Genomic DNA, 18,834 nt, shown 5'->3' with positions numbered 1-18,834 from the left:
CAGCATCTCACTTGTGCTGCCTGGAGCTCCCCTCTTTATTATCCCTGGGAACATCCCTATAGGATCTGGTGGGGTCCCATATGTCCCCATGTCTGATGAAAAGGGACAAAGGGGGAGCATGGTCCTGGGTCCAGGGGCACATCAGACCTGCTCTTGGCCAGGATACGGGCACAGGCAAAGGCTCCCATGTCCTGTGGTCCATAAACCATCACCCCTTGTGCTGCTTCCATGAACCTAGTCTAGTCAGTCCCTATAAACCCAGCCTCCATAGCCCACCTGTCATCAGCTCTTCCCTAACTTCCCTCCAGCCTCCCTGCTATCCACCACCTTCAACTGGTGTCTGCTGGTAACATAGGAGCAACGGAGCGGGAGAAGGGAGAGATCCACATCACCCCTTGGTTTTCCCCTTTGGAAAACCTGGCTCTAAAAGCACAAGTGAGACAGCAAACTCCTCCTGTTTACCCTTGCTTACCCATAAAAGCCTGGAAAGAACTTTGTGGTCCAGCTGGGAAAGCCCATATTGAGATGCTTTCCTTCCATGTCTCCCTGCCTGCTTTTCCAAAGGCAATCATAAAATCATCAAATCCCAGCCTGGTTTGGATTCAAAGGGACCTTAAAGTTCACCCAGTTCCAACCCCCTGCCTCTGTTTAAGTCACTTTGGGGCCATCCTAGGTGGAAGGGGAGGTCCAGAAATGCCCAACACAGGATGCCCTGGACCAAAGACATCATCTGGGGCACAGGAACATCCCAGCACCCGATGACCTGCTGGCCCGGAGCAGATGGAGCGGCTGCAAATCCCCCTGTAAGCTAGGGAAGGGGAATAATCTCCTAGAGGACAAATCAGCTGCAAGGGGGGAAACCCAGTATCCTGCCTTTTCCTTCCTCTTCCAGCAGATGCCAGCAGCATCCAGCATCCCTGCAGGGACCGCAGCATCCCTGAGGGTGGAGAAGGTAGGGCCTGGGTCTTGGGTACCTGGTGGAGACTGGTTTTGGGACAAGCAGGCTCTTCATTTAGGTGGCAAGAAGTCCTTGGTGGGCTTAGAAGGCACTGGGAGCAGCCAGCAGAATGAGATGCACCATTTACAGTGGAATCTCTGGTACCTCCTTGCCTATGGGGAAGGATGGGGATTCGGTCCATTGGACTGGGCCAGTTTAGGTCCTCAGGATGGGATTTGGAGAATCGAATGTGCGCTCTGCAACACCCAGACATCACTAAAAGATGTGATGCACTGATGATGTTTAAAGGTCTTTTCCGGCCTAGATGATTCTATGAGTCTATGGCAAAGCACCAGAGCCAGAGCTCAGCCCTAGCAACAGACATCACCCATGGCCAAGCCTAACCTCTGCCTTTCAGAAGGGTGTTTGTACCCAAAAGCCCCCAAAGCAGAGGTGAGCCCAAGGAAACCCAGAGTGTGCACAGCCCAGTCCTGCTCATGGGGCCATTCCCAAACAGCCAACCCTCTCTAATCCATTTTCCTTCTGCTCCAGAGGCAAGGAGCTCAGCAAATCTGGTGCAAATCTCTGTGGCAGGGATTGTTGTTGATGACAGGCACGTTAGCCCTCAGGAATGGTTGGGAAGAGGAGGCTGCAAGCCAGGGGAAGGATGGAGACCATACAGGCTGGGGCACCTGGGCATGGATTGCATCCTGGTCCCCTGATGGTGGCGCATGGATGGCCAGCAGAGCCTGGATGAGGTGTAACACACATTACCTGAGATTCATAGGATCAACCACGTTGGAAAAGACCTTCAAGCCCATCCAGTCCAACCATTCCCCAGCACTGCCAAGGCCACCATGGGGCAACTGTCCCATACAGGGAAGGGCTTCTGGATCTCCTCTCTATAGCTACCCAAAGCATTCCCTTCATGTTATCACTCCAATAAAAGCCTTTAAATAGTACTTTGTTCTCCATCTTTGAAGGCCAGAGACACAAAGCAAGCCAGAGTGTGAGTGACTCCCTCTGCTTCAGCTCCTGCCCCAAGCAGGGCCATTCCAGAGATGAATTCCAACCTGAAACCTCCACATCCCATCATTTCCAAGCCTTCCATTCTTTCCCCTGCTCTCCCATAACACATAAAAGGGTGAAGATAGTCATTTCAGGCACTGAAGCCTGGATGCCCTCACCCACTGCCATCACCAAGAGGTCTCCTTCTTATCATCTCAGGGATAAGTCAGCATCACTCTGGGCACCCCTGGACCTACGGTGCAAAAGCATCTCCCAAACAACGGGCCCTGTTGAAGGGGACTGGCTGCCCCGCAGCAAGGATGCTGATGCAAAGATGTCATAACCAGGAATGTGCATCTGTGACATGGGAGGACTTGGGGGGCAGAGCCTATGCCATGGTGCATTTGCACACGGTGGTAACCTACAGCAGCACTCCCAGCCCCACATTGGCTGTGGATTGGGTTGGAATGGACCTTAAAGTTCATCCTCACAGGGAAGAGCTTCTGCCTAAGAGCTCATCTCAGTCTCCCCTGTTCTGGCAGGTTAAAGCCATTCCCCTTGTCCTGTCCCTACAGGCCCTTGATCCAAAGCCCCTCTCCAGGTTTCCTGTAGCCCCTTTAGGCACTGGAGATGCTCTGAGGTCTCCCCTTAAGGAGCCTTTTCCTCCTTCTCCAGGATGTCCTGGTGCTGGTTGCTCCCCCTGTGCCCACCACAGCAGGACCACATCCTGGGGACACCCATTTAGGCACTTCAGCATCACGCAGCACCAGAGATGCCACCACCCCAATTCCCTAAGGACAAATGGGAATTGCTTGGAAGCAGCTTTTCTCAATCTGGGGCCATCCAGGACACTTGAATTTTCCCAAACCCCATCACCTTGTGCTGGGAATGTCAGGACAAGAGGGTTTTACTCCTTGGTGGCAGAGATTCCTGAGTCATCCTCCAGCCCATGCCCTTGAAATGGAGCCAAAAAAGCTTTTACCCAAAGTAGGCAGCAATCAGGATACCAGATCTGGAGCTCCAGGTTTAACCCCTTCCTAGGAGATGCTGGGTTGGTTGCTCTTGCATGCAGACCCTCTTTCCCTCTCCTCAGTGAAGGCTTCCCCCCCCCCCGCCGAGTTTTGGCATTCAACAAAGGGAAGACGCAATTGAAAACATAATTCAGAAACACTTTGAGCATCCCTCAACTACCTCCCAGCGGGCTCTGGCAGTGGTTTCAGCATCTGCATCCTTGGCCACCAGACAGGGGTTTGCCTCTTGCATCCTCCCACAGGCCACTATGGAAATGCTCCTAGAAAGCACGGATTAGGTGATGGAGACTTTGGGTGTTGCTTTACCTCCAATGGGGCTCTCCATCCCCAGACCTACACCTGGAGATGGTCTGCATTAGGTGCTGCCCTCCATCCCCTCCACTTCTGGGAACCCATGTCCACCTCCCAAACCCTGGCACAGGATCCCACCAGGACCATCATTCCCTCGCTATTGCATCCCTTGGGATGCAGACTCTACCTTCTCCTGCAAGGACAGAGAACATGAACCGTCCACAGCCAGGAAAGCCTGGAATGAAGCACCCAGCTTCTGCCCCACACCCCTGCACCATGGAACCCTATGGGGCACCACAGCCCTGGAGGTGGCTGCCCTGCAGTGCTCTGTGCAATGGCCATGCAGCATCTGCTCTGAGGTGGGGATGCTCTGCAGCACTGAGGCCACTGCAGGATGCTCCTCACAGCATTAGGCTGCTACAAGGATGCATTTTCCACCCTCATCCTCCCCAGGATGGGTCAGCAAAGCCCCACATAGACTCCAGGAGGAACGTACTGAGAGGAGCTGGGCAGTAAATGCTGCCCCAGTAAAAAGCCAAATAGACCAAACAGGGGTGATGGTAGGCACATGCTGATGAGCCAGCCGCATTTCAGAGGGAGAACAAAAAGGTCCCAGCTGGGTAAATGAGCTCCCAGGAGATGATTCACCCACCTGTGGGGGAAGCTTGGAGACTCCACAAAAAAGGCCTGAGCCCCCTTCCTCCCCTTGGCATTGATGCTGGGGCTGCATCTGGCCCATAAGCTGCTCAGGAACAACCACCAGACCAGTCCCAGTGGGATGCTCACACCCAAACCCCACCATCCAAAAGCCATAACCCAGGGCTCACCCTCCGCAGCATCCTGCCCATCACTCATACACCCATGCTGGACCAGTCACCCCACTTGGGGACCCCCTCTGTGGTGCCAGGACACCACTCTGGGGCTTGTTTGGGCAGAGAAACTTGGAGCCAAGCAGCATCAGGGTCCGCGATGGAAAACTCTTGAGCAGCCTCATAAGGAACTCACGGGGGGGGGGGGGGGGGGGAGCCCTAGGGACAGGAAAAGGGGGGATCCCACTGTGTCCCCCGCGATGCCACCACCACCACCCCCTCCATGTCCATGAGTGGGGGACACGGCACCTCCCACCCGACGGATGGGTCGAGGGCAGCTCCGACAGCCCGGTCCCGACAAACAACGCGAAGGGAAGCAAACAACGCCCCAGGGAAGGCAGAGCCCTACCTGTGCCCGGACGGACGGCGAGAAGGGCTGTGGGGAGCAAATAGGGATCGGCCAGGGGCACGCAATACCAGAGGAGAAGAGCGGATGTGCCCTGCCCAGCCCCCCGGCTCTGCCCGGCCCCCTCCGGCTCTGCCCGGCCCCCTCCCGCTCTGCCCGGCCCCCTCCCGCTCTGCCCGACCCACCCGGCTCTGCCCCTTCCCTTCCCTTCCCTGACCAAGCCCCAGTTCTTGCCCCTGATCCTAGGTCTACCCCAGCTCCTGCCCCTGTCCCATACCTTGCCCGTGCATCTGCCCATATCGCAGACCCTGCTCAAGCCCCTTACCCAGCACCAGCATCATCATCAGACCTTCACACTGCACCAGCTCCTGCCCTTGCCCCCTACCCAGTCCCTTCTCCTGCCCCAGCCTCCCCCTGCTACAGCCCCTGCTTCTGTTCCTTCCTGCTCCTATCCAGCCCCTTCTCCTGCCCCTGCCTCTGCCCTGCCCCTCTCCAGCCCCTTCCCCTGCTCCAGTTCCTGCCCCTTCTCCCGTCCTGCCCCTATCCAGCTCCTTCCCCTGCCCCAGTTCCTGCCCCGGCTCCTGCCTCTGCCCCTGCCTCTGCCCTGCCCCAGTTCCTGCCCCTGCTCCTGTCTCTGCCCCTCTCCAGCCCCTTCCCCTGCCCCATCTCCAGCCCCAAGCCCCAGCATCCAGGCACTGGAGGATGCCACCCCTTGGGCTTGGGGGGTTGCTCTCCCCATGTGAGCCCTGTGCTGCCAGCACCCTGCCCTCTGCACAAATGCATCTGCCTGCCTGGCCCTGGCACTCTTGGGTGCGATCCCAAGCTGGGGGAGCCTGATCAGGGACTGGGGCTGGTAGCAGCAGCATCACTTTATCAAGGGACACACACTGGGGTGGGTGCATGGGGGTCCCGGTGTCCCCAGACACACCCCCTGGGGTGCTCCTGCTGCATGTAAGGAGGCTGCCACTGTCCTGGCGTGGAAAGACAAGGTCCCAAACACAGGCAGGGGGTATATGGTGGGCACGGAGAGCCTATGGACACATGTGCTGTGATCTTGCCATCCTCCCCAGGACTGGTCTCCTCTCCTGGGAGAAAACGGCTTTGGGGATCAAACACGCCATCATTTAACACAGGACTTGGGATGTCTCCATCCCCAATAACACTCTCTGGCTCTATCCGTTTGGGTGAGAAAAGGAGGGAAACCCCAAGTGTAATAAACGCTGCTGCAGGCTCTGCCACGCTGGTTTGGTGCTAAGCACCAAAGGGGCTCGATGGGGTGGGAAGACGCCAGACTGCACCCCTCCCAGCCCTGGATGGGAAGGGCTTGTGATGATCCCTGGATATCCTGGATCCCGCTGCCACACTGGAGGCAGCAGCACATCAATATTTCAGCGGAGTTTCCGAGCCCTGTCAGGTTGCATTTGCTTCCAGCAGGATGAGTGCTGGAACAGGGGGTGGAGAGAAGATGCTCTCAGATGTGATGATGAGCCCTGCACCAGCTCCAGGGCCCGATCCTTCTTTTCCCTGTACGGATGCTGCTCCCTCTGGGACCGGTGCAGGTCCGTGCTTTAATCCCCGTTGTAAAACATGCGGAGAGGGGGTGATGTAAGAATACAAGCCACTTGGGGCAGCAGGGCATTAAATCACAGCGGGGAGGCCAAAGCGGATGGACGCGACAGCGAGAGGTGCACACAACCCAGAGGCCACTGTGGATGGGCGGAGAAGTAACCCCCGGCTCGGAGGGGAGGGGTTTCCCCCTTACCCCCCTCCATGTGTCGGATACACAAGCACACGCGGAGAGCGTTGGCGCTGCCCTACACGGGCTGGCCGGGCTCCGGCTCCTCCTCCTCTTCGTCCTCCTCCTCTTCCTCCTCCTCCTCCTCCTCCCCTTCCTCCTGCCCGCTGCACTGTGGAGATTGTAGTCCCCACGCTGCACCGCGCTTGGGGCACGGCCACGTTTTCTGAGTGCCCCCCCATTCCCTCCGACATCCTCCTCCTCTTCCTCCTCCTCCTCCTCCTCGCTGCGGATCCGGCTCTCAGCAGGACCATAGGGAGCCACGAGACCCCCCGCGCCGTGCCCGGGCCCGCCGCTTCCATGCCCACTGCCCCCCAGGTACGGCCCCGGGGGCTGCGGGGGTACGGGGTGCTGCGGTACCCGCTGTGCTGCAGCACCCGGGGTACCTGCGGGGATGCGGGTGCCCACCGGCTGCCGCTCGGGATGTGGGGTGCCCCCACGGTCCCCCTCTTTCATGTGTACCCCTATCCCTTCTCGAAGGAGCAGGGTGTTGGGGGCGGCGAGGATGCAGAGAAGTGCCCACACAGTGGATGAGGATGTATTCTGGGGAGATTCCCACTTTGTTTTATGGACCAAAACACCCCCATCGCCTCAGTGGCTTCCCCACTATATATGTCACGCTTTAGCGGTGCCACCAACATGTGGCTATGGGGAGAGCATGCCCCTATGTCCCCCCTTTTGGTCCTGTCCCCTCTGTCCCTTGGTGGCTTTGGCTCCTGTGAGGAGCTGTGCCGGAGCTCGTGGCCGCGGGTTGACAAGCGCATGATGGCGATCCCTTGTCAAGGTCACAGCATGATAACCCAGCGGTCAGGTTCACACTGCCCGTGCCCTGCACCCTCTGTTCGGGAGGGAGAACAGCACCGAGCCGGGAGCGTCCCTTGGGATCTGCATCCGCTTCCCTGGGAGCAGCGGATGGGTCAGGGGGATGGGTCTGGATGAATGGGTTCGGGGCTTGGGCTACCTGCATGTGCACGGACACACGTGCCGTGAGTTCAGAGCCAGCACCCCAGGGGATGATGGCACCAGGGCACTCACACAGAACTGGCTTTAGGGCACATGGTTTCCTTTGGGTCAGGGAAACATCCATCCCACATGGATGTGAAAGGAAATGGGGAGCAGTTTGGAGTGGAAGGTAGACAACAGCCCATTGGGATCCCATTGCATGACCCCCCCCCTTCCCGAGAGTCTCTGCTGGAGATGGCGATCACTCACATCCGAGCAGGATAAGTGGGAATGGGGCATAGTCCAGGAGGGCACAGTGCAGGGCTGGGGTGGGCATTCAGTGGGGGCTTAGCCATTGCTCCTTGCTCTTCCTGGCACAGAGCCCCTTCCAGGACCAGCAAGCACCCAATAAGCCTTGTAGCCCAGGGACCTATTTAAGGGTTATTTACCCCCCTATTTTGCCTGGCTGTGAGCTTGTTTTGGCAATGCTTACATGCTGAAATCCCATGGGAATGCCACTGGAGCAGTGAGTCCTCACAGGCACCCTGCTTCCTGCTGCTGGTTCTGATTGTGGCCAGCTTTTCCCAGCTTTCTCCCACCTCTTCTCTTCTCCCCATTAGTTGCTTGTGTTATGTGGAAGGGGGTTCTCATCACGCAAGATGGCAGTGGTAGGGGCGTGGGCTGGGACCATGGACTTGTTATTTAATGGCCATGATTAGTTGCTCTGCAATCAGAAGGGTCATTGGGTTTCTAGACCTTGCTCCCATGGCGTGGATTGGCACACAGGGATTTTATGGCTCAAAAAGCAGTTGTGGGAGTAGGGAGCACGTAGGAGGACGCCCAGTCCCTGCCTTCATCCCGTGACCACTGATCAGGCCTCCCCAGCACTGCCAGCTTTCCTATGGATAAATCTTAGGATTTAAGCATTTAATCCCCCTCCAGACCATGAACCTTTGTGGCGCTTTGCATCCTCCCCACGCTGGGTGATGCTGTGTGAGCACTGCATCCCACCAGGGGAGAACAAAGGGGCAGCCACAAGCCTATGGTGTCTAACACGGGCGGCCCCATACCCAGTGTGCACATGAACTCACTTTCAGAACCAGCACCATCTCCCTCCGGAGCACCCCTGGCGTGGGGTATCTGCATCCCTCCACCTCTGGGTCTGCAACTCTGCTTCAGAGAGGGGGTAAACCCCAACTCACTGGCTCCTAAAAGGGAGGAGAAGATGATGGGAGCCGAGGAAGCAAACCCAGGTGCTTCCTGCATCCAGGCTCTTTGAGAGGAGGTGCCCAAATGCTGCCTGAAACAGGCCCCCCATCTTTCCTCTTTTCCGCTTGCAAGAACTTGCAAGAACTTGTAAGCCTGCTTTTCCTCTTGCAAGAACATCTCCTGGGGAGAAGGTAGTGCTGTTTATTTGCCTTGTGATTATAGAGGAATTTGAGCCTGTGCCAAAGGCTGCTTTCTCCCCAGGAACTGCAGCGACGTGGCTTTCGATGCATCGGAGCGCGCCTGCAATGGGCTGCCCACAAAGCTCATCTAGCTGATGGTCCCCGGGATAACACTGCTGTCCTGCTGCAGAGCTGGTGGAGCCATGCCCAAGAAGGATGAGGATGCCAAAAAGCCGGCATCGGAGGCTGCACCGGACCAGCATTGGAAGCTACAAGTCTTCTACCTCTGCTTCTATGGCTTCATGACACAGATACGGCCTGGGGAGAGCTTCATCACCCCCTATCTCTTGGGGCCTGATAAGAACTTCACACAGGCAGAGGTGAGCCACAGATAGCCTGTTCCCCTCTGGTGTCCCCCCTTTCATCACCCTGGGGCTGGCCAGAGCATCCTCCTGTGGTCCTGGGGTGCAGAGGGGTGCCACATTCCAGGCAACGGGGCATGTGCTGGGGATGGAGGTGAGAGAAGGTGATGTGGTATGGATCTGGCTGGCAGCATGTCCCTGTGCCACCATTCTGCAAGGGAACTCTGTGCCACCACACTGCAAGGGAGCCCTGACCCTTAAGTCCCAAGCTCAACTTTCCCCAGTATTAAAAGCCTTGTCCCCAGGCTCGCAACCAGTTATGGGGGGAGATGCTAAAGCCCTATCCCATTAAGGGAGACCCTCCCATGCTGGTGCACATTTGGGAACACAGAGCTGAGCACTGCTGAGCTGATGGCAATGATGGGGTTAGATGAGGAGGGGCCCCATGCTGTTGTCCCCTGACCAGGGGATGCTGGCTCCAGTCCCAGCAGGCTGCTGTGTCTGTGGGAACTCCACGTTCCCAGCATGGAAGGGGGCCAAGTCTTAGCCGTGCACCCAGCTGAGAGCTCCAGGAACCACATTCCTTACAGAGGAGGGGGGTCAGTGGCTTGTTCCTATGCTGGGGATGTCATGGCCATGCTCATCCCCTCCTTGCACGTTGCAGGTGACCAACGTGATCACACCGGTGCTGACCTATTCCTACATGGCCGTGCTGGTACCCACCTTCCTACTGACGGACTACTTGCGCTACAAGCCGGTGCTGGTGCTGCAGAGCCTGAGCCACATCTCCATCTGGCTGCTGCTGGTGTTGGGTACCTCTGTCCTGGCCATGCAGCTGATGGAGTTCTTCTACGGCATCACTATGGCCGCCCGCATCGCCTACTCCTCCTACATCTTCTCCCTCGTCGCTCCATCCCGCTACCAGCGTATGGCCAGCTATTCCCGCTCCGCTGTCCTCCTGGGTGTCTTCACCAGCTCGGTGCTGGGCCAGCTCTGCATCAGCTTGGGCAATGTCTCCTTCCTCAGCCTCAACTACGTCTCCTTGGTCTTCGTCAGCTTTGGCTTCATCCTCACCCTCTTCCTCAAGCAGCCCCGCCGCAGCCTCTTCTTCAATCATCTTGATAGGGCTGTGGATGGGGCTGCACCCACTGAGATGGACAAGATGGCAGGGGGGGATGGTGGCAGGGGGACAAAGGGATGGAGGGACATTGCACTGTGCCGGATGCTGCGGGAGGTGGGAGCGCTGGCCAAGCAGCCCCAGCTTCGGCTCTGGTCCTTGTGGTGGGTCTTCAACTCAGCTGGTTACTACCTGATGCTGTACTACGTGCAGATCCTCTGGAATGAGATCTACCCGGCCACGGACAACCGCCGTGTGTACAATGGAGGGGTGGATGCTGCATCCACTCTGCTGGGTAATGCTTGCATTGTTAGGGACAGTGCGGGATGTGTGGCAATGCTGGGGGGAACTCCACTGTCCTGCTGCATCCCTGGGAATGGCAGGTCTTCATGGCGTTTTGGGGGTGTTTTGATAAAGGTAATAGGGTGAGCATCATTAGGCTGGGGGATGTAAGGTGGTCCCATGCTGGTGAGGTGTTTACAGCATCCTTCATCCTCTCTCCAGGGGCTGTTGCCTCCTTCGCTGCTGGCTACTTGAAGATCCGCTGGACACTGTGGTCGGAGCTGGTGATCGGGATGGTGACGGCTTTCCAGGCAGGATTACTGCTGCTCATGAACACCACCAGCAACATCTGGCTGTGCTACGCTGCCTACGTCCTCTTCCGCAGCTCCTACCAGTTCCTAGTGCCCATTGCCATGTGCGTGGTATCCATAGAGACCCACTTCCACCCCAGCAATGGGGCTGGTACTGGTGGTTCACTGGTGCTCCATCTCTTCCCCAGTTTCCAGATTGCTATGTCCCTCTCCAAGGAGCTCTGCGCGCTCGTTTTCGGGGTCAACACCTTCTTCGCCACGGTGCTGAAGACCATCATCACCATCATTGTGGCTGACAAGAGGGGCTTGGGCTTGTCTGTGCATCCCCAGGTAGGGATGGGGAAGCATCTAGGATGGAGGTGGTACCTTAATGGTGTGGGATGAAGGTGGGGGCTGCAAGCGTGGTCCTCTCCACCCTTCCTCTCTTACAGTTCTATGTGTATTTTGGCTACTTCACGCTGCTGGCGGTGACCTACCTGCTGGCAGCTGTTGGTGTGGGCATCCGGTACAGCCGCCGCAAGCAGCCAGGAGAGCTGGCGTTGGCCAACGAACCATGCCAGGTCCCCGCAGAGGTGCCACCAGCACAGGAGCAGAGGCTGGATGCTGGTGCTTTGCGAGCTTGAGCGCTGGCGCCGCAACCACCGTGGTTGGGTCTTGGCCGCGTGAGCATAGACTGATGTCCCACCATTGATCCGTGGTGGACACAACCCCTTGGGACCTGTTTTTGGAAGGGCTGTGGTCCTCCCCGGCCACAAACATAAGCAGGATGCCCATGGCTGCCATCACTTGTGACCACACAGGGCTATATGGATGGGGTGCAGTGGTTCTCCTGGCCATCACCTCCCCATCATCGTGCAGAGCCAGCCTACGAGAGGATAACGTTTCTTTATTCAGTGCCTTTAGAAAATGGTTTATAGGACACAACTGACACAAAACCAAACCAATCCACAGGCTTTAAATTGCATTAATGACACAAAATACAGTAGACTGTAAGAAATAGAGACTGTGTGACTCATCACACAGCTTTTATGGTAAGAAGTCCCGTATAATAACAAAAAAAAGCTAGTTACAAATGGATCTCGTCTTTTTGTTCTTTAGCACCTTAGGTTTGCCCACCCCCCTTTCAAAGCAGCTTTGCTGCACCTCAGCCCTTAGCGTGCAGCAAAGCTGGTGCTGGGGAAGGGGAGGGCGATGGCAGTGCCTGCCCTCAACACCACACCTGCATGTAAACACATGCTAAGGGCACACCTGGCCCCACATTGGGGCCACCCCATTGACCCAGTCCCCCCCTGTGCTGGTGTGGGGTGCATGGAGGGGATGGTGCCCCCCCGCATCTTCTGGCTGGGAGGTGTAGGTGAGGATGATGATGATGGGGGACTGGGTGGGATGGTCCTTGCCTTGGTAGGATGGAGACCATCTGTGGGGAGCCCTGGCACTGCCATGGGATGGTCCCTTGCTTGGGTGGGATGCTGGGGTTTTGGCTGGAGAAGACTCCATGGCCTCAGCATCAGGGATGGGTGAAGAAGAACCCTTCTTCTTCTTGGGTCCAACCCCAAGCTCCTGGTGAAGACAGCATGGGGCTGGGGGGACGGTCAGAGAACCCCTGTAGGCTTTCCAGGAGGACACACCACATCCCCCTGGAAAGAGCATCTGAGCAGGCTGGGGGACACAAGCTAAAGTGGTTAAATATTAGGGTTAGAAGTGGAGCCAGAGGAGGAGGAAGGCAACCTGACCCCCTGCAAACCCCTGCCAACCGAGGGTGATGATGATGATGATGATGATCTCTTTGGTCTGTGGGAGAAGCAAACCCTGCGGGGCAAGGCCATGTGGGGCCTGAGGACCACGGGGGTGCTGGGCTGGCCGAACCTTCCCTGGGGAGATGCGGGGTACCCAGGGGACAGGAGGGTATCACTTTTTGGCAGCGGTCATGAAGCTGTTCTCAATGCAGAGCACGATGAAGGTGTGTTGGCAGCTGCTGGCCTTCTGCTCCAGCAGCTTCCCGGAGCCCAGGGAGGAAGCCTGCCCAGTGGCTGTGTTCTCCTCTGTCCTCCACGTCTCACAGTAGCTCTCGGGCAAGCGCCGGCCCTTGGCATCTGAGCCATGCCAGACACTCTTCTGGGGCCTGCAAAGGAGGAAGGTGGGGAGCTGCTGCTGCCCCACACAGTCCAGACCCCATCTCCCCTCTTTTCCCCGGCACTCACCATCCTGCATCCCTCAGGACATCCCGGCCGTCGAAGGAGAGGATGCGGGAACTGGCTCGCAGCGGAGCCCCACTGCCCGTGAAAAGGGCTTCCCAGTTAGTGAAGAGCACTTCATCCTGGCAGGGGGATGGAGAAAGAAGGGAGAAGGGGCATCATAGGAGCATCATCGGAGCTCTGCACAATCTTCATAGCATCCCAGCCTGGTTTGGGTTGGAAGGGACCTTAAAGCCCATCCAGCTCCAGCCCCGTGCCATGAGCAGGGACACCTTCCACTAGAGTATTTCCCATCCAACCTGAATGCTCACTGCCATGCAGATGGATGGGGGTGCATGGGGGGTGCTGTTGGGAAGGGGACAGGAGCACGCACGTACCTGGAGGTTGACAATGGGCACGGTGGCACGGTCAGCCCTGCGCACGATGCTGTAGAGGTCCTGCAGGCGGGAGGACAGGAAGGCGCGGAAGGTGCCGGTCAGCCCAACCTGCCGGGCTTGTTGGAAGCACTGGAAGTCAGCCCCGCGGATGCCACGCATGCCACCGCTCAGCGGCGTGTTGAGAGCCACCAGGTGAAGCTGCCAAGAGGGGAACACATTGAGGGACATGGCTTCATCAACCAAGAGCATCGCATCGCCTCGCCTCCGGCAGCACTCACAGCAGGCTGGAAGTCCTGGTGCACGTGGGCAGCCACCGGGGCTGGATCCGGGCGGCGATGGATGTAGTAGCTGTTGAGGAGCTCGTGCTGGTGATGGAGCAGGGGCTGCTCGGGCAGGCGGTGCTGGTTGGCCACCACCTCGTCCCCGCGCCAGGGTCGGGCGGTAGGAGGGGGACTGTGATTGTGGAGGGGATGCAGGGGACCACGGGGCTGCAAAGCGGGCTGAGGGCCGCTGTAGTGGATGCTGGGCAGCTTGTCGTACACCTCGTTGTCCTGGAGAGGGAGGGGACATGGGGTGAGGGTGGTGATGCCCCCGGTGGGGGTGAGGATGGAGATGCAGTTGGAGGTGGAGATGGTTGGAGATGGAAATGGGTATGGTTGGAGCTGGGGATGGAGATGATTGGAGATAGAGATGGTTGGGAATGAATAGAGATGAAGATGATAATGGCATGGGGATGTTTGGAGCTGGGGATGGAGATGGTTGGAGATATAGATGGATGGAGATGGTGACGGGAATGGCATGAGGATGGAGGTGGAGATGGTGGGGGATGGCTGGGGATGGAGATGGCTAAGGACAGAAATGGGAATGGCATGGGGATGGTTGGGGGTGAGGATAGAGATGCAGGATGGAGATGGCTGGGGATGGATGGAGATGGGAACGGCATGGAGATGGTTGGGGATGGAGATGGGAATGGCATGGGGATGGTTCAAGCTGAGGATGGTGATGGTTGGAGATGGGGCTGGAGATGGTTGTAAATGGAGACAGTCAGGGATAGGATGAGGATGGGGATGAAAGATGGAGCTGGAAGACAAGCACTCACCAGAGCTGAACTGGGCATCACGGTATGCTCCTCCAGCTGCAAGGCAGAAGCACATCAAATCCCAGCTGCCCACTTTCCTCCCCCCCACCCCCCCCCATGGACCCCCCCCCACCCTCCCACCCATAGACCTCCCCAAACCCGCCTGCAGCGCCCTGTGCTAGTGCCACCCCAATGGGTCCCATCCCAGCTCACCAGGACACGGCGGATGCCACCACGCAGGCGCACGTAGAGCTCCTGCCGGTCACTGAGGAAGATGAGGCTGCCCTCGGGCAGGTCCTGCGCGGTGCTCAGCATCGCCTGGTAAGTTGGCAGGGTGCGGAGCTGCGGGCACAGAGCACAGTGGTGGTGGTGATGGGGATCAGGGCTCGGCCGATGGATGGCAACCACCTCCCTGCCCAGAGCTCCGCCTCACCCCCAATGACATCCCACTGCTGCCTGGTGGTCCAGGGGGTCCCGGTGGTCCAGGGGGTCCAGGGATGCTCATAGCTGGTGGGGGAAGAAGGGGAGATGGAGAAAGCTGCAGCATGGGTAGGGATGCTGGGGGTGCTATGGGGAAGGTACTCACCTTGTCTATGGGGACCAGGGAAGGACGGTGGGATGCTGGGGGCGCTATGGGGAAGGTACTCACCTTGTCTATGGGGACCAGGGAAGGACGGTGGACCAGGGGGGCCAGGAGGGCCAGGAGGGCCCTGCCTCCCCTCATAGCCGATTCCAGGGGGGCCCTGCGGTCCAGGAGGCCCTGGCAGGCCAACGATGCTGTCCCCTTTGGGACCCTAGGCAGTGCGAGAGAGCATCGCTGGAGCAAAGCACCCAGGGGCGCCTCTGGCCCGCATGCCCCCATCATCCCTGCACCATGGGGTACTCACCGGCAGGCCGGGGTAGCCCTGGGGCCCTGGGGGTCCTGGCAGCCCGGAGAGGCTGGGGCTGTAGATGGGTGTGCTGCCCGGCTCGCCCTTCTCACCCTTGGGACCTGCATCCCCCTTGTCACCCTGCAGGACGGCACAGCCTTAGGGTGGGCATTTGGGGTGCAGCCAGTACTCATAGGTGGGCAAAGGGCTTACCCGCAGGTTGGCACCGAAGTGACTGGGGTCATAGGGGAAGTGGCCTGTGGAGAAGGGAGAAGGAAAGGAAAGGATGGGCATGAGCCACCCCCTGCCCACCTCTGCCCTATGGGAACTGGTCACCTACCTGGGGGTCCTGGGGGTCCAGTATCACCCTTCTCTCCCTTTTGTCCTGGGAACTGGTGGAAACCTGCATAGAGCAGCAGAGATGTCATCCCATCATTCCATCTCTAATGGAGGTACCACCCTGCTGGGGGTACCAGGAGAGAGACACCCCCTTACCAGGGAAGGCTGGCAGCACGGGATGCCCAGAGTCACTGAAGGCCTGTGGGAATGCAAAGGAAGTGGCTGCAGCATCCTCAGTGTGATTCTGATCCAGTCCCACACTCTGGATGCCACTGGAGCATCCTCCATCCCATCCAGCCAGGCAAGGGGCACTGGGGGGGGAGAACCTGGTGACCACCCCTCAGCATCCCTCCCATCACCATGCCCATGTTGTTACTCACATTGCTGCTGTCATACACTATGCTGCCAGGGGCCCCGGGGGGGCCTGGGGGCCCTGGGGGTCCTGGGGGACCCTGGTGGGGAGAGAAGCTGTGTCAGGGTCCTGCAAGATGGGCTCTCCCCACAGAGGGACACCAAAGGCCATCGAGGGGCAATCAGTCCCCGAGGAAGAGTCATTGGACTGGGGTCCGTAGGGAGCCCCTCAGTGTGTGTACCCAGGGTGGGGGGCTCAGTGATGCTCACCCTCAAGCCCATCATGCCACTGACATCTGCGGGGTCCCCCTTCTCACCCTTCAACCCATTCATTCCAGGACGTCCCTGTTGGATGAGCAGCACAAGGATGAGCATCATTCCCCTCCCAGTGTCACTTCCAGCACTATGGCCTCACCTCCAGCACCCCAGCATCATCTCCAGCACCCCAGCATCAACCTGACCCTCAGCGACATGGCAGAGATTGGGATGCAGGATGTGCAAATGGGATGGGGGGACACGGTGGAGGAGGCAATGGCCGAGGGGACAAACAAACCAGGAGCAGGTCTTACGGGTCTGCCCGGAAAGCCGATCTCTCCCTTCATCCCTGCTCGTCCCTGGGGACCCTGGAAGAAGACAGGAGATGAGGATGCTCAGAGCAGGGACACTCCCATGGGATAAAAGGAGGATGGGGATGGCTGATGGTGACTTACAGAGGGTCCTACTGGTCCTCGTAGCCCCGGTTCCCCCTGTGGATAGTGGAGTGGGAAAGGGCATCACCACTGGGCCCTCCTGCCACCCATCCCATGGGATGTGCCCCCATTCCTGCAGTGCACCCACCTTTTCTCCTTTCACCTTTGCTGTGACCACAGTCCCATCGGGGCTGATGATGACACCAGGCTCCCCCTTCTCCCCCTGTAAGAAAGGAGGAGGCACGAGGGGAGACGCAGGGATGAGGGTCTCCCCTCCCATAGCATCATCACCGGCACCCAAGCAGGATGGGGGACCAGGCAGAGGTGACCTGGAGCAGTTACCTTCAACCCTGGAATGCCCTGGGGACCAGTTGCACCCCTGTCTCCTTTCGGTCCCACTGGGCCCTGCAGTGAGGAGCACAGAGCCTGTATCAGTCCCAACCCACCAAACCCCCTTGAAAGCATCACCAAAGCTTGCTTTCACCCCTGTGGTCCCCAACCCTGCCAGGGACTCACCGGGAAGCCAGCATGACCCAGTCTGCCCTGCGGAGGGAAGCAGAGATGCTTAAGAGCAAATCCCTCTTCCCTTTGGGGTTGGACTAGATGCGCTTGGAAGGTGCCTTCCAACCCAAGCTGTTCAATGATTCCCAAAGGAAGCAGTGCCCTCCTCCAATGGGAATGGGTGGTGGGAAAGCACCTACCTCTGGACCAGGAAAAGCCATCAAAGACTTCTGGAAAGGAAGACAAAATGGGGTTCTTCACCCTGTGATGTCTCTCGGTCTGTCCCCCCCCGGAGCCCTCACTTACATCTTCATTTGAGACACCAATGACCTGCCCAGGGGGACCAGGGGGGCCAGGGGGACCAGGCTGCCCCACACCATCTTGGCCACGCTCTCCCTAGAGAAGACACAAGCCATCAGTGCCCATGCCACCAAGTGCCTGTCCCCAGTGTCCCAGTGTCACCCACCTTCTCGCCAGGGCTGCCTCTGTCACCTTTGGGTCCCTGTAAGGAGAAGCAGGCAGGGATGAGCTTCTCACTCAGCACCTCACAGTGGAGATCCCCCTACTCCTGCCTGCACCCAGCAAAGACATTCAGGCTATCACCATCACCACCACCTCTGCCTGCAAGGACCAGGCTGGCATGTTCCCACATGGAGATAGTGGTGGGCAGGGCAACAAGATGATGGGGACAGGATCCTAAGCACAAGGTGAGCCTGGTCTTGGAGCAGAACAGCTAAAGGCATAGATGGGGTTGGATTTTGGCTGCTGGGGATGGAGCTGCTGCAAGTGATAAAGGATGAAGTGAGGGGGCTGATGGAAAGGGGTGCTGATGCTCCCTACCTGTGGTCCAGGGAAGCCCTCCAGGCCAGGGCGGCCATCCACACCAGGAGCACCAGCATCTCCCTGCAAGGAGATGCAGGAAAGGGTGAGACGCAGAATGGAGCATCCTCCCAGCAGGGATGGGGAGCACAGGGATGCTGCCTGATGTCCCGCAAATCCAAGTGCTCTCTCACAGCTCATCGCAATCTCCTGGCATTCCTACCTTTGGTCCTGGCAAACCAGGCTGCCCAGGGCTGCCAGCCTCCCCCTACAAGGAAAGAGGTGTCAAAGCAGGTGCATCCCCACAGCCTGCCCATGGGCATCCTGCAAGGATTGAGCTGGGTGAAGAAGGTGTTTGAGGAGCTCCTCACCTTCACCCCTGGCAGTCCTGGCACCCCCTGCAAACAACAAGAAGGGGTCCATAAGGACTGGGTGGTGGGAAGGGACATGATGCTCTAGGGAGGAGAGGAGGGAAGCACAGAGCTACCTGTGGTCCTTCAGGTCCACGTGGTCCAGGGGAGCCACTGGCAAACAGCAGCCCCGAGCCCTCCATGTCACCCTAGGTTGGAGGGGGAGAAGGGATTGAGCCATGTCCATCCCCAGCTCCATTCCATCACCCTTCATCACTGGGGTCATCACTTACAAATCCAGCCTCGTAGCCTGGCCCTGGTGGTCCTGGGGGGCCGGGGGGTCCCGGTGGTCCACGGGGTCCCATGGGCCCAGGAAGACCAGCTAAGCCTGGTTCTCCTGGGATTCCTGCTGGTCCCATTTCTCCCTTGCTGCCCTGCAAAGGGAATAAGGAAAACAAGGTGAGAACAACCCATATGGAAACAGGCTGAGAACATTGGGGCTGTGCAGCCTGGAGAAGAGAAGCTGCTGGGAGACCTCAGAGCAGCTTCCAGTGTCTGAAGGGGGCTACAAGGATGCTGGGGAAGGA

General features: G+C 58.4%; 2 protein-coding genes across 4 annotated transcripts in view; one reads left to right on the top strand and one right to left on the bottom strand.

The window, feature by feature from the left end:
- Positions 1 to 6,364: 6,364 nt before the first annotated feature.
- SLC19A1 (solute carrier family 19 member 1) lies at positions 6,365 to 11,443 on the top strand. Of its 2 annotated transcripts, none has more exons than XM_062601753.1 (6): positions 6,365 to 6,595; positions 8,690 to 8,987; positions 9,634 to 10,381; positions 10,591 to 10,783; positions 10,868 to 11,009; positions 11,111 to 11,443. In XM_062601753.1, exons 2-6 carry the CDS (start codon positions 8,763 to 8,765, stop codon positions 11,300 to 11,302), a joined length of 1,500 nt encoding a protein of 499 aa, XP_062457737.1. In that variant the 5' UTR covers positions 6,365 to 6,595; positions 8,690 to 8,762; the 3' UTR covers positions 11,303 to 11,443. The 2 variants fall into 2 exon arrangements, with proteins under 2 accessions (XP_062457737.1, XP_062457743.1); XM_062601759.1 differs by lacking the exon at positions 6,365 to 6,595 and adding an exon at positions 7,618 to 7,745.
- Positions 11,444 to 12,037: 594 nt separating this feature from the next.
- Positions 12,038 to 18,834, bottom strand: part of COL18A1 (collagen type XVIII alpha 1 chain) — a 36,121-nt gene continuing 29,324 nt past the window's right edge. For both annotated transcript variants that reach the window (XM_062642446.1, XM_062642438.1), the window contains 27 exons: positions 18,541 to 18,681; positions 18,385 to 18,456; positions 18,269 to 18,295; positions 18,121 to 18,165; positions 17,919 to 17,981; positions 17,545 to 17,580; positions 17,385 to 17,474; positions 17,279 to 17,308; positions 17,094 to 17,120; positions 16,920 to 16,982; positions 16,726 to 16,800; positions 16,599 to 16,634; positions 16,458 to 16,511; positions 16,159 to 16,233; positions 15,918 to 15,989; positions 15,694 to 15,736; positions 15,539 to 15,601; positions 15,412 to 15,455; positions 15,217 to 15,339; positions 14,979 to 15,123; positions 14,763 to 14,836; positions 14,543 to 14,671; positions 14,351 to 14,386; positions 13,530 to 13,802; positions 13,252 to 13,449; positions 12,881 to 12,996; positions 12,038 to 12,801 (listed from right to left, as the gene is read on the bottom strand). In XM_062642446.1, the coding sequence (XP_062498430.1) occupies positions 12,588 to 12,801; positions 12,881 to 12,996; positions 13,252 to 13,449; positions 13,530 to 13,802; positions 14,351 to 14,386; positions 14,543 to 14,671; positions 14,763 to 14,836; positions 14,979 to 15,123; positions 15,217 to 15,339; positions 15,412 to 15,455; positions 15,539 to 15,601; positions 15,694 to 15,736; positions 15,918 to 15,989; positions 16,159 to 16,233; positions 16,458 to 16,511; positions 16,599 to 16,634; positions 16,726 to 16,800; positions 16,920 to 16,982; positions 17,094 to 17,120; positions 17,279 to 17,308; positions 17,385 to 17,474; positions 17,545 to 17,580; positions 17,919 to 17,981; positions 18,121 to 18,165; positions 18,269 to 18,295; positions 18,385 to 18,456; positions 18,541 to 18,681 (2,364 nt within the window). In that variant the 3' untranslated portion in view covers positions 12,038 to 12,587. The remainder of the gene's footprint in view (positions 12,802 to 12,880; positions 12,997 to 13,251; positions 13,450 to 13,529; positions 13,803 to 14,350; positions 14,387 to 14,542; positions 14,672 to 14,762; positions 14,837 to 14,978; positions 15,124 to 15,216; positions 15,340 to 15,411; positions 15,456 to 15,538; positions 15,602 to 15,693; positions 15,737 to 15,917; positions 15,990 to 16,158; positions 16,234 to 16,457; positions 16,512 to 16,598; positions 16,635 to 16,725; positions 16,801 to 16,919; positions 16,983 to 17,093; positions 17,121 to 17,278; positions 17,309 to 17,384; positions 17,475 to 17,544; positions 17,581 to 17,918; positions 17,982 to 18,120; positions 18,166 to 18,268; positions 18,296 to 18,384; positions 18,457 to 18,540; positions 18,682 to 18,834) is intronic.

This window comes from Pezoporus occidentalis, unplaced genomic scaffold, assembly GCF_034315485.1.
Source record: "Pezoporus occidentalis ecotype Australia unplaced genomic scaffold, CSIRO_AGI_Poc_V1 ctg118, whole genome shotgun sequence".
Classification (NCBI taxonomy): domain Eukaryota; kingdom Metazoa; phylum Chordata; class Aves; order Psittaciformes; family Psittacidae; genus Pezoporus; species Pezoporus occidentalis.
The sequence above is the reverse complement of the archived record's forward strand: the minus strand, read 5'-3'. Positions and strand labels throughout refer to the sequence as shown.